Source organism: Canis aureus, chromosome 5, assembly GCF_053574225.1.
Source record: "Canis aureus isolate CA01 chromosome 5, VMU_Caureus_v.1.0, whole genome shotgun sequence".
Taxonomy (NCBI): Eukaryota; Metazoa; Chordata; class Mammalia; order Carnivora; family Canidae; genus Canis; species Canis aureus.
Window position 1 is genome coordinate 41,826,659 of NC_135615.1, and position 14,604 is coordinate 41,841,262.

A 14,604-nucleotide genomic window follows, 5' to 3' on the forward strand; every position below is an offset into this window, starting at 1 on the left:
CTGGTTCTTGGAAAAGATGTAAAGGGAGAAAGGGCACCACAACCCACACTCATTCTATTAGCAGCTGTACTTCCAGGCAAAATCTGTAGGCAGGCTCTCTGAGGCTCAGACAGCATGTAGAATCCACTGTGCAATCAATAACAGATGCCAGTCATGGTCCTGAGGGTCAGGTCCTAGTACCTCCATCACTGCCATTACTTGCTTAAAGCTCCTTTCCTTAGAATGCCTTGGCAAACCAGAAAAACAGACTCTTCAGTACAGAGAACAAACTGAAGGTTATCAAAGGGGAGGAGGGGTAGGGGATGGGTGAAATAGGTGATGGAAGCTTAAGGAGGGCACTTGTTGGGAAGAGCACTGGGTGTGGTATGGAAGTACTGAATCACTCACTATATTGTGCACCTGATGCTAATATAACACTATGTTAGCTAACTGGAATTTAAATAAAAACTTAAAAAAAAAGAAGGCTTGGGCAACCATCAAGTACTCTTCTATGGTAGAGACTAGCTAGCTATGTAGCAATACCATGTCAATTTCTTTTTACATGCACAGCTACACTACATTTCCCAGCCTGCTCTGTAGTTAGAAGTCGCCATGTGACTGACCAATGGAATTCATGCTATTTTAGGGCCTGGCCCAAAAGAGCCTCCAGTATGTGGTTCTCTACAATCTTTCCTTTTGCTGTCCTGACTGCAGGTAAGCCTGGTGAGAGTGGGGAGCTGCAAAATGGAAGGACCTATTTCTCTGGTTCACTGTTTGGAGGAGGTTGCTTTCTAGTGGGGATCATCACAATGGACTTTATAACAAATTATTTTTTATGTGTTTGAACCACTATGATGTCTGTTTTTATCAAAACATTCAGAGCTTTACTATAACCCATGTACTCTTACAGTGAAATTTCTGGGTTAAATTTCATGATCACTGGGATGCCTGGGTGGCTCAGTCGGTTAAGCATCCAACTCTTAGTTTCAGCTCAGGTCATGATCTCAGGGTTGTGAGATCAAGCTCCTGTATCAGGCTCCATGCTCAGCAGAGATTCTGCTTGGAATTCACCCTCTATCTCTGCCCCTGCCCCAGCTCATGCTCTCTCTCTTTCCCTCTCTCTCTCTCAAATAAATAAATAAATCTTAAAGAAAGAATTTCATGATTAAATGTCTACTAGAGAGTTCCACTTCAGCGACCTATCATACTTCAAACTTGACTTGTCCAACCAAAATGGTATTTTCTATCTCAGAATGTTCTAGGTACTAGAGTATAGGAACAGATCATACAAAGTCCTTCTCTCATAGAATTTACACCTGAATATGGGGAAATCCAAAATATACACACAAAATTTCAAATAGTGATGTGTGCTGTGATGATAAGAACGATAGAGGGCTATTTGGGGGCTACCTGGCAGTTAATGGGATAGGACCTCTGAGGAGGCAACGTTAGATTGAAGTCTGAATGCTGAACATGTAGTTAGTCATGTGAATTTCGGGGACAAAGTATCCCAGAAAGACGGAACAGCAAACATAAAGAAGAGACATGAGATCAAGGTTTATCCAGGAACAGAAAAGAGGTGAGTTGGCTGAAGTAGAGAGAATCCTGGAGAGTGCTATGACTGGATATCAAAGAGGGAGGCAGGGCCCAGATCATGTAGAACCTTGTAGCTCAAGGTAAAGAAATTGGATTTTATCCTAAATCCATTGGGGAGTTATTAGAATGTTTTAAGCTGGGGAAGAATGATAACTGAATTAGATACTGAAAGGTCCACTCTATTATGGGAACATGAACTATGTAGAAGATCAAGAAAAAAGGGAGACTAAGCAGGAGATTATTGCAGTCACACAGATGAAGGGACAGCGGCCTATGCTAGTGTAGGGTGGTAGGAGTGGAGAGGGAGAGCAAGGGGTGGCTTTGAGATATATTTCAGAGTAAGCACTAGAGGGCTCATAGATTGGGTCAGGAGTAGGGAGGCTGGTGAGTGAGAGAAAAAAAAATACTGACTCCCAGGTCAGGTGCTTAGCTGCATGGGTAGAGAAATCATTACCCGAGAATGGGCATTCAAATGAAGAGTCAGGTTTGTGGTGGGATGGACCACAGGATAGGTAGTGAATAAATGACCCATCTATATTATGAAACGGGGTCTTTATAACGGGATTAGGATGTGGGCTCAAATACTCATTTAACAATTTTCTTGATGTCACTGGATTTTAGCTAAATAGGGGATAGTAATATTTATATCAGGGGGTTGTTATATCAAATGTACCTTTGGTGTATGAAGACTAGAAGGAAGCATGATAGGGATGTGAGGATTGCTAATAAAGTTTGGTTTATTGATCTGGATGCTGGTTAAACAGGTGTGCCCTGTGGAAAGCCATCAGGCTGTAAAATTATGATATGTGCACTTCTCAAAATGAGGTTCTATGTATGGTGGTGCTTAGAATTCAATAAATGGCAGCCAGTATTATTTTCACTATGTTGACAGAATGAAAACCCTCTCATGTGTACCTGTGGTCCATGCTGCCCATACAGACCATTTATAAATCCTTTCACAAGAGGAAGGAACCCTAACTGAATTCTGGGGTCTTATATCATAGTGGATAAAGTTGCAACTGACTTTAATTCATGACACGCAAATGACTTTGTGTAAACGAACTGATGCAGAGTTCCAACCCAGAGGTAGTCCTGGACTACTACTACAGTAAGTCAATACTTCTCTAAGTTTGTTAGGATGAAGGATGGATGCCAACATAGTTTACAAGGGAACAGTTCACCACAAGTGCTGGGGGTTGTGGTTGTGATTGGTTCTTTCTCTTCTACTTCCCCCCAAGCCTGCTCACACCTGAATACTTATGATTCAAATCAACTGGTTATTGGCCCCCAGTAAAGGATACTAAAACTTTGATTGGTTATTTCAAAGTTCCATAGGTTAATCCTCAGGTCATCAGCTGACATATAGGTTTCGTAGTCGCTGTTGACTGATATAGAGTTGATGTGATATGTGTGTGCGTTGGCAAATACTCTTCGCGGGGTGGCCTCCACCATCAAGTCCATGGGTCTCAGGACAGGCACCTGGGATGGAAGAGAAACAAATCACTTCAGAATCAAAGCTCTTCATGAGGGAAAAAGTATGCATGTTGATGTCTTTTATCATCACACACAAAATCATAATCACATTCAAAAACTTGAATTTAGAGAAGCCTGAAAACTATCAGAAGACTGATAAATCACATGTTCCTGTTTCCTCTCTCCCTTTTAGTTTTATTTTTTTTCCTTCTACTCCTTTCAGGTTTACTTCTTTCTCAAAAGCTGTCACCATCACTTAGCCCTCATGGGCAATTTCATCTTTTATAGATTCTAAGCTTTCTTCCTGGCCCCTCTAGGTGGCCTCATCCTGGGGGAACTGAACTTAGAATCTACTGTGTGGTCATTAGCTTTCTGAGCTGTTGTTCCAAGCTGCTTGCTTGTTTGTTTTCAACATGAAGTATAGTTTAAAAAGGAAGTTGTGGGCAAATTTTAGAAATATGTAGTTCAACTTTGATCTAAATTTATACTTCAGGGCTTAGGAGGTCTAGACGCCATCCTGGCTTTTTCTTCAATCTTTACGGGGATTTTGGGAAAATATATAACCACCCAAGATTCTAATAGCCCAAATGTAGCCATTAATATAGACGGCACTCATTGACATCCTGCTTTACCTGGAAAAATCTTGGTTTATACCTGTTGTCTTTGTGTACCAACTACAAAATACCTACTTTCACAACAAAACTGTCCTAGTCTGGACAATAAAGTATGTGGTCATCTTACTGATATATAAGGTGTACTCAGTGATTATTTGTTGAATGAGTAAATAAGAATATTCGAGCAAATGTTTTCTTTCCTATGGGTCAAAGAATCAGGCCGTTAAATCGATTCCCACACATGAAGCTCTTCCTGCCAAATATGAACAAAGATTCATCACTCTTCTGACTCCCTCTTTGAATTCAAGGGCACTTCTGACTACACCTGGGCCAACTGGCTCCTGAGAAAGTGAGAAAGAACACCAATGCCTGACAGGGGATAGACTAAAAGCAAAACAAAACAAACACAAACACAAAACACCAGATGTGGTCCTTAACCAACAGCTATTTCCCTTTCAAAAAAGTCATCTTTTGCAACTGAGCAGATTTGCTGACTGATTTGCTTCCAGGTGGTCAATGAAGACTTTAATTTCTGGATTTGCTTCAACCCAGGGGGTGAGGGGAAGAGGACAGAAGCAAAGGTTACATTCTGTGAAGTGTACTCACTTCAACAGTATAACCTTTTACAAAACAGAATTCTCCCAGTTTGGTCTTGAAGGAGCTTAGGTCCCTCACACTTTTGAGAGAGTTTTAAAATTGAATAAATAATTCAGGGAATCAGAGTCCTATGTAGCTGTGGTGCTATATATCCTGGAAGGCAGAGGTGGCTTTCAATGTGGATATAGGAAGAACCAGGTATCCTCTGAACACCAGGAAAGGGAGGGGAAGGAAAGTCTTTGTGAGACTTCCACTCCAATTATGGATAATGGTTTTAGAGCATAAGCTCGGGGATGGCAAGAACTGGAAGACCTGGGTTCTCATCACAGATTCACGACAAACCTAAAGGCTGTGTAACCATGGGTGGTTAACCTGTCCCTTCTGGGTTCTCAGGATACTATCTGAAAGTTATCAGGAAGGGGGGTTGGGATCTGTGGAGATAATATGCCATTTGGTTCACCCTTCTTCTCACCCTTTCAGAAACTTTTATTGGGCTCTATACAAGGTCCTGGGGCAGTGGTTGAGTATTTGACTGCAAGATCCTGGGGGATACAAGTAGTGAGCAAAACCAGACAGTTCCTGCCTTCATCCAGCTGGTCTAGATGGAGGAGGTAGACACGAAGTCATATCATAATAAAATACAGTAAGTGCTGCAAAGGAGAGGATATCATGCAAAGGGGGGATTTAACATGATCAGGGAGGCCCAGGGAGCCATTGCTGAGAAAGTATGGGATGGATGACTGCAAGGGATGAGAGAGGTTTGCTGGTCCAGGAGAAGCCACAGGAAGTCCTGTTGGCACTGGGAAACCTGTTTTGAGCTCTGCTACCTCAGGGTGGGTGCAGAGGAAGCACAGATAGCCCTCATAAGCTCCAGGTGGGATGTTCCTTTATGACAGATTACAAAAGCGTGGCATGTGTTGTTGAAAACACACAGCATAGTCACCCTGATTCAAATACCAGGAACACCTACAACACCTAATTGAGGCTTCTAGAGGCAGCCTAAGTACAAAACTCGATGACTACCACTAGAGTTGTCATCAGTAATACTGTCGATGCCATAAATACTACTGCTGGTTTATTTGGGGAGGGAAGAATGTTCCAGTTGGAGAAAATAGCATGTGCAAAGGTCCTAGAGTGGGGGTAGGGCCAAGAATGAAGGGCTGATAGGTCAATGTGGGTGAAACAGAGAAAGTGATGGAAACCATGGTAAGAGCCAAAGTAACAGGGTAGGTCAGAGGCAAGCCCCCCCCCGCCAAAGATTTTTGCCATTATTGTTAAGGAAATGGGCAGAAATAAAAAGATCTCCAATGATTGTGATACGATTAAAGTTTTGAGATCATTCCTGATGTACAGTGGAGAATAAGAGGCTAAATGAAGCAAAAATTTGGAAAGAAAGGTGATACCATCAAACACCAACAAAGAGTACATCTGAGTCAAGGCTTTGTAATGGATAAAAAAATATTACTCTGCTTTTGGGAACTCTCCCCACAAATATTTCTTAGGCATTTACTCCTCTGGGTCATTCTTTATACTTCTGCTAGTATAATGTATTTATTACCTCTGCTAATTCTTTCAACAGCTCTGTGAAATAGGTATGAGTGTAAGTACTTTTACAGAGACAAAGGTCAGGCTCAGAGAGGCGAAGTCACTGCCTAGGGTTGCCCAGCAATAGGAGGCCGTAGGAGTTATGAGGCATCGTCGGATTTTAATACCAGAGCCTACCTGACTGTAAAGCTGTGCTCCTTCCACTGTCTCACACTACACTCTTATATCATACATGGCGGGAAGTGATAAATGCTCCATATGTCACATGAATAAGCTGGCAGAAGTATTTATGGCATCGACAGTATTACTGATGACAACTGTAGTGGTAGTCATCGAGTTTTGTACTTAGGCTGCCTCTAGAATCCTCAATTAGGTGTTGTAGGTGTTCCTGGTATTTGAATCAGGGTGACTATGCTGTGTGCTTTCAACAACACATGCCACGCTTTTATAGTCTGTCATAAAGGAACACCCCACCTGGAGCTTATGAGGGCTATCTGTGCTTCCTCTGCACCCACCCCGAGGTAGCAGAACTCAAAACAGGCTTCCCAGTGCCACAGAAGAAATGCAATCTGCAAGGACTTCCTGTGGCTTCTCCTAAACCCTTCCCTGAACATCCTTCCTTACTGCGCGTTGTCTGCAGAGGCTTCCCATGGCTGTGGTGACAGGGAGGGAGCGTGACAGCCAGGATCAAGAGGCATTACAAAGTGGGAACTGCCAGCCCAGAGCATCAGCTTAACGTGACGGGCCTGCCTGCTAATTCAGTCTGACATATTCCATGATGTACCACTTAATGGGGAAGGCTCCATGGAGGTGTCTGGGGAGGGAGCCACTAATGCGTTACCCAGATAAGGCGGAAGGATGAATGTCATCCATGGTATTCCAGCACCATTCTCTTGCCCAGGTCAAGGCCTGTCCACTGCCTAGTGATGCCCTTCCCAGAAAGGAAGAAGGAGATTCAATCTGGACAGCATGACTGGCCAGGAAGCCCTATTGGGACTCTGTGTGTTATTTGCTCTGGCTACATACTGTCTTCAGGGCTAGACAGGGAGAAGAGTAGGACACAATGCTTCAAGTTGGGCCCACAGGCCCTCATTAGGGCTTTCTCTATACAATATTCAAGGAGGGCTTCCATGCTGTGTGCCAGTCACACTGTCAGAGATCCCCTGCCCCAAGTCCAGGGCTCTGCAGCCCTCTGCCTTCTCTGGGCACAGGCCTGGGGAAGGTTCTTCGGTTTGCCCATTTTACAGTGGAGGTTCAGGGAGGTGAAGTATTCTGTTCAATGTCACACAGAGAGTAAGCTGAGGAGTGGAACCTAGGCAGTTTGGTTCCCGAGTGAGCATACTGTTGCAGATGAAACTATTAGAGGGAAATATGAAATTGCCATTTTTGCAGGTCAAAAACCATCAAGTCTCCATTACTGCAAACAGTTTAGCTTATTACTTTGGAAAGACTCTGGTATGTAGATGTGACACTGGGTCACAGAATAAAGAATCTTAGAAGGGTGCTTAGAGTCTTTTTCAAAGACCATCCTGTGTGTGCATGTGTGTGATGTGGAGGGGAATTTATTTATTTATTTATTTATTTATTTATTTATTTATTTATTTATTTAATTATTATGATTTTTTTATGTGGAGGGGAATTTAATGAGCGGCTGTGGCTGTCTAGGTTTTACCTTCTCCATCACTCTTGATAGTACGTGTTTGTATTCTCAATCATATCTTGCTTAAATTAATATTTCTGTGATTAAGGAGAATTTGAAAACTACTGACCCAGGCAGTACCTACAATATGCAGATGACAAAATCAAGACCCACAGAGGTGCCTTAGCCATGGTTACCCAGGTACACTCCAGGTCTCTACCTCCCATCCCAGAGCTTCCTCTGCTCCCCATACCATGTGCCTGAACCATTCTCCATAGAACCAGAGCCTTCCTTTTGCCAAATGTCAGAACCAGAACTGGACAAAACCCAGGATTAAGCCAGGACCTTTAGCTTATAGTTCAAAGCCTCCTTTCTGAGCCATGTCAGCAGGTAGGGGACGAGGCTAAAATCAACTCTGAGACATGGTGAGTGCTGGATTGTACTTTCAATGAGAAGAGCATCCTTGGCCCTCAGAGGGCTCAGGTGGGTCTGTGGTGCACTGTTGGATTTCCCTCACATCCCTCCCTCAGTACCTCCAATTCCTTCTGCATTTGGATTCCATTTCACCTCATCTCCCTGAGCCTGATTCTAAAGGAGGAACGCATTAGCCCAGTTGGCCAAGACACCCAACACTGTATTAGAAAATCAGCCCAATAAGGTCCCATCTCCCAAGAGAGTCTCAGAGTCTAACCAGCTGTAAAGCCTACAGAGATAGCTCCTGTCTGTAATACTAGTGGGATGCAAAGAGCCCCAAGAACCACATAGCTGCCTCCCTCTCATCACTGAGGTCTCTGTTCAATTATCATCCCTTGAGAGAGGGATCCTTGAGAGAAGCTTCCATGTCATGCCCACCATATCTCAAATAGTGTACTCTCCACTCACTATCCTCTTACTCAGCTGATGGCTTAGTAGGTTTTATTTATTTTTTCTTTTTCTTTAATTTTCACTCTATTTTTTTAAATAATAAATTTATTTTTTATTGGTGTTCAATTTACCAATACAGAATAACACCCAGTGCTCATCCCATCAAGTGCCCCCCTCAGTGCCCGTCACCCATTCACCCCCACCCCCCGCCCTCCTCCCCTTCCACCACCCCTAGTTTGTTTCCCAGAGTTAGGAGTCTTTATGTTCTGTCTCCCTTTCTGATATTTCCCACACACTTCTTCTCCCTTCCCTTATATTCCCTTTCACTATTATTTATATTCCCCAAATGAATGAGAACATACAATGTTTGTCCTTCTCCGATTGACTTACTTCACTCAGCATCATACCCTCCAATTCCAACCACGTTGAAGCAGATGGTGGGTATTTGTCATTTCTAATGGCTGAGTAATATTCCATTGTATACATAAACCACATCTTCTTTATCCATTCATCTTTCGATGGACACCGAGGCTCCTTCCACAGTTTGGCTATTGTGGACATTGCTGCTAGAAACATCGGGGTGCAGGTGTCCTGGCGTTTCATTGCATCTGTATCTTTGGGGTAAATCCCCAACAGTGCAATTGCTGGGTTGTAGGGCAGGTCTATTTTTAACTCTTTGAGGAACCTCCACACAGTTTTCCAGAGTGGCTGCACCAGTTCACATTCCCACCAACAGTGTAAGAGGGTTCCCTTTTCTCCGCATCCTCTCCAACATTTGTGGTTTCCTGCCTTGTTAATTTTCCCCATTCTCACTGGTATGAGGTGGTATCTCATTGTGGTTTTGATTTGTATTTCCCTGATGGCAAGTGATGCAGAGCATTTTCTCATGTGCATGTTGGCCATGTCTATGTCTTCCTCTGTGAGATTTCTCTTCATGTCTTTTGCCCATTTCATGATTGGATTGTTTGTTTCTTTGGTGTTGAGTTTAATAAGTTCTTTATAGATCTTGGAAACTAGCCCTTTATCTGATACGTCATTTGCAAATATCTCCTCCCATTCTGTAGGTTGTCTTTTAGTTTTGTTGACTGTATCCTTTGCTGTGCAAGAGCTTCTATCTTGATGAAGTCCTAATAGTTCATTTTTGCTTTTGTTTCTTTTGCCTTCGTGGATGTATCTTGCAAGAAGTTACTGTGGCTGAGTTCAAAAAGGGTGTTGCCTGTGTTCTCCTCTAGGATTTTGATGGAATCTTGTCTCACATTTAGATCTTTCATCCATTTTGAGTTTATCTTTGTGTATGGTGAAAGAGAGTGGTCTAGTTTCATTCTTCTGCATGTGGATGTCCAATTTTCCCAGCACCATTTATTGAAGAGACTGTCTTTCTTCCAGTGGATAGTCTTTCCTCCTTTATCGAATATTAGTTGACCATAAAGTTCAGGGTCCACTTCTGGGTTCTCTATTCTGTTCCATTGATCTATGTGTCTGTTTTTGTGCCAGTACACACTGTCTTGATGACCACAGCTTTGTAGTACAACCTGAAATCTGGCATTGTGATGCCCCCAGATATGGCTTTCTTTTTTAAAATTCCCCTGGCTATTCAGGGTCTTTTCTGATTCTACATGAATCTTAAAATAATTTGTTCTAACTCTCTGAAGAAAGTCCATGGTATTTTGATAGGGATTGCATTAAACGTGTAAATTGCCCTCGGTAACATTGACATTTTCACAATATTAATTCTGCCAATCCATGAGCATGGAATATTTTTCCATCTCTTTGTGTCTTCCTCAATTTCTTTCAGAAGTGTTCTATAGTTTTGAGGGTATAGATCCTTTACTTCTTTGGTTAGGTTTATTCCTAGGTATCTTATGCTTTTGGGTGCAATTGTAAATGGGATTGACTCCTTAATTTCTCTTTCTTCAGTCTCATTGTTAGTGTATAGAAATGCCACTGATTTCTGGGCATTGATTTTGTATCCTGCCACACTACCAAATTGCTGTATGAGTTCTAGCAATCTTGGGGTGGAGACTTTTGGGCTTTCTATGTAGAGTATCATGTCATCGGCGAAGAGGGAGAGTTTGACTTCTTCTTTGCCAATTTGAATGCCTTTAATGTCTTTTTGTTGTCTGATTGCTGAGGCTAGGACTTCCAGTACTATGTTGAATAGCAGTGGTGAGAGTGGACATCCCTGTCTTGTTCCTGATCTTAGGGGAAAGGCTCCCAGTGCTTCCCCATTGAGAATGATATTTGCTGTGGGCTTGAGAATATTTGCTGTGGGCCTTAGTATGTTTTAGTATGATGTATTATTTCAGCAACACATCAGGGAATTCTCATCAGTACTGATAATCATCAGTATCCCATGATTTAGTTTGGTAGATATTATGATCCCTATTGCACAAGTGAGGCAACTGAGGCCAGAGGTTAAGTAATTTGTATAAAGTCACACAGCTGGTACGCATGCCTGGTTCTCTTGACTCTGGAGTCTAAGCCCTCCGCTGAGCTCTATTCTGGGCTCTGGAAGAGCACAGAGGGGTGTGTGGGACATAGATAATAAAGAGACATGCCAATGCAGGGGATCTGTGCCGTGATGAAGGTCAGTAGGTACTGTCCAGGCTGTTCTAGTTGAATGGGTTCTGTGTCTACCTGGGGAGGTCAAGGGAGACCTCGAAAGGGGAGGGTTGAGTGATGAAACCAGACAGGGTGCAAAGGGTTTGTAGGACTCCATCAGGCAGAGTAGGGTGTGGGAGGAGAAGGGATCATGCTTTAATCAGAGGGACCAGCACATGCAAAGGCTTAGGCAGGAGAGAACAAAAACAGGTGTGTAAGTATGTGACTCCACATGTTTCTGAAGGAGGGTATCCGTGACTTAACTATTGGCTCAACAAATACTTAAGTCCCTATTCTGTATTAGACATGGAGAAAGCCTGGATTGGGTAAGGTGGTAGACAGTGGATAGGGTGCAACTTGAGGTGGGATGTTTTTGGAAGGCCTCTCTTACAGCATGACTTTTGAGTGGAGATCTGAATGCAGTGAGGGAGGGAGCCTTATGGCCGTCTGGGGAAGAGTATTCGTAGCAGAGGGAAGAACAGGTACAAAAGTTTGAGCACCTGAGGTTGGAGCATGACACTGGAACTTGAGGTTATGATATAGGAGGAACAGGAAGGAATCTTTGTGGCCAGAGAGGAGTTTGGAAGCGAGCAATTGCAGCAGATGTCAGATCAGTAGTTAGTGCTGGATCACAGATGTGACTGTGAGGGGTAAGGAAGATTCAGGGAGGCGCAGGTAGCTATCCAATACACACCCCCTTCCTGCTCAGGAACTCCTTGCTCACTCGCCCTCTCACCACTCCTTCTGTCTCTCCCCACCCCTCCTTCAGTCTTCTTGCCTTGGCTACTTTCTCATTATCTTCCCTGCCTCTCCTCTTGGAAAATACAAGATCATCTTTCAGTTCCCAGAACCCATTTACTAACAAAATGAATGTTGCTGTCATTTGGCTTATTTGGTGACCACACAGGCGATTCTTCACAATCTTCCACAGCACCTAAGCAGGTGTCTGCGGGTCACAAAGCCCCCCTTCAGAGATACACAAGGAAAGCTGTGCAGAATCCTGAAGCCCCTGAGGCCCCCACTTGAAATGACATCTGTGAAAATGCACAGCAGGGAGAGGCTAGAGGTGAGGACTCAAGTGCCTTCATGCACTGACTCTTCACAGAGAAAAAACAACAGCTGTGTTTACCATGGCAACCTCCAGTGCCCCAGCAAGTTGACAGACTCAAGGCAAGGCTCAGAGAGAAGAGATGGTGTGATAGGAGGTAAAAAGAGCAGAGAGAAGATGGAGTCATGCAGAAGGAAGAGAGAGATGGTCAGGTGTAGAAGGATGTGAATGGATTTTAGCTGATCGATAACAGTGGCTTAAATATGTTTGAGTTCGGCAGACAAACATTTGAATACCCTTGGTTGTCAAGAACAGTTAACATAATTGGCATTATGGGTTTTTTTTTTTTTTTGGAAAAAAATGCTATCAATTTAAATCCATGCTTGCTCCATATCTTTTTCTCAATGTTCAACAGATGCTCCCCACCACTCCCAATAGTTCAGATTATTTGATATTGGGACTGATAGGATACATTAGAGTCATGGGTTAGGTGGTCTCCATGTCATCACTTAGGAAGTACATATGGTAATGTTATGACCACATACTGGCCCCAAATAAAGCCTTCAATAACCATGCATTGAGCATTTATTACATGCTAGGCAGTTACCACACAGAGGATCTTCAGGAATCTTACTGGAGGCAGATATTATATGAACTCTCCTACCTTTTCTTTTTGTTCCTAACAAGCCCTTTGGGGAAGCTGAAATCATGGCTGCTGTTTGACACAGAAAATAAACAGATGAGAGCTGTCTACCTCCTCCTTGGTGAAAGGAAACCATGACCCTGGTGCTTGGGACCACAGGTGTAAGGCTGAGTGGAGAATTGGGGTGAGTATCCTATCCCATCTAGAATCAGTAAGTGGTTAGGCAGGTGGAGAATCTAGGAGTTACAGATCCCAACCTAACTTCAAGTTGGCCACCATGCTTCTCTCTGGGCTTTCTTCAAGAAAAATCCTTCATGGCCCTCCAATGACAATTACTATAAGCTTAGGACAAAGCCAAAGTTAAGAAGAACTCAAGACTTCAGTGTCAAGGAAGAGTGAGTAGGTCATCTTAAAAATGGAGAGCCATTGGGTAAGGCTCCTTGTTCCAAGGATCATAGATTTGTGGCAGAGCAGCTCTCTTCAAACAGGAGTATGGGATGGCTTCCCAACAACTACATGGAGTTTTAAAAGCAACCCTCGGGGATCCCTGAGTGGCTCAGCAGTTTAGTGCCTGCCTTCGGCCCAGGGCATGATCCTGGAGTCCCGGGATCGTCCACATCAGGCTTCTTGCATGGAGCCTGCATCTCCCTCTGCCCGTGTCTCTGCCTCTCTCTCTCTGAGTGTCTCTCATGAATAAATAAATAAAGTCTTAAAAAAAATAAGAGCAACCCTCTTGGAGCACCTGGGTGCCTCAGCCCATTAAGCATCTGATTTTTGATTATTGCTCAGGTCGTGATCTCAAGAGTTTTGAGTTTAGATCCCACATTGGGCTCTGTGCTGGATGTGGAGCCTGCTTGGAATTTTCTCTCCCTTGACCTGCATCCCTCTCCTTAAAAAAAAAAAGGCAACCATTTCCCCATATCTAACTTACACATATTTTCCTTTCTGAAACCAAATCATCTCAGGAGATACCCACAGCCTAAGTCTCCTTCTCTTTGCAAATAGAAAAACACAGAAGAAATACATTCACCCATCTTCAATCTTATTGTGGTGAACTATAAACACTTCTCGGAGAGATAACTGGATAATGCCTTTAATCAGTGTCCCACAAATGTCACCAGCCATAGCTCAAGATGGTATGAATTTCTAATAAAGTTTTACATTTTATATTTAATTATTATTTGTCAGAATTATATGTCTATGTCATTCAGGTCAACTGTATTCTATTAATTTTAGAAACAATTATATTCACAATAGAATTTTAAACCGTTACAGTCATACATTCATTGGGTGGGACCTATTCTTGCTACAGAAATGATTTTTTTTTATTTCAGAAATGATTTTTTTAAAAAGGCTTTTAACATTTATTTGGGGGAAGTGAAAATACATGTTTCAAGAAGAAAAGCAATGTAAAGTTCTGACTTTTAAAGAATTTGCTCATGTATTCTTTTAATGGATAGTAGTGGGTATCCAGTTAAGATGGTATTTAAATTCTAGTGGATGCATTAAAAAGGTGATATAATTTTAAATTAAACCACCTATGTTCGAAATACTCCTGTAATCATCTTCAATAATTATATACCATTACGATGGAAAATACTTAGTCTACTTATAAACCTGTGTACCTCAGAAATGTACACAGGTTTTCAAACTGGGGTACACAAACACAAAATCTGAAGTTGTATGGTATAAGAGAATTTCTGAAGTAGAACTGGGCTTGAGGGATGCCCGGGTGGCCCAGCGGTTTGGCGCCTCCCTTCGGCCCAGGCTGTGACCCTGGAGACCTGGGATCGAGTCCCACATTGGGCTCCCTGTGGGGAGCCTGCTTTTCCCTCTGCCTGTGTCTCTGCCTCTCTCGAATAAATGAATAAATAAAAAAAAAAAAAAGCACTGGGCTTGAATCCTGGGTGAGCCATTTACTAGCCACATGGTCCTGGGGCCCTGGTGCCTTCTAAAATGTTAGAGATAGCAACTCTCAGTAGCTTTTTTGAGAAAACTTAGCACA

General features: G+C 42.9%; 1 protein-coding gene across 16 annotated transcripts in view; it reads right to left on the minus strand.

Annotated features, from left to right (window-relative positions):
* PPP2R2B (protein phosphatase 2 regulatory subunit Bbeta) overlaps positions 1–14,604 on the minus strand; it is a 440,587-nt gene that overhangs the window by 50,109 nt on the left and 375,874 nt on the right. For all 16 annotated transcript variants that reach the window (XM_077897736.1, XM_077897733.1, XM_077897745.1 and 13 more), the window contains one exon: positions 2,877–3,054. In XM_077897736.1, the coding sequence (XP_077753862.1) occupies positions 2,877–3,054 (178 nt within the window). The remainder of the gene's footprint in view (positions 1–2,876; positions 3,055–14,604) is intronic.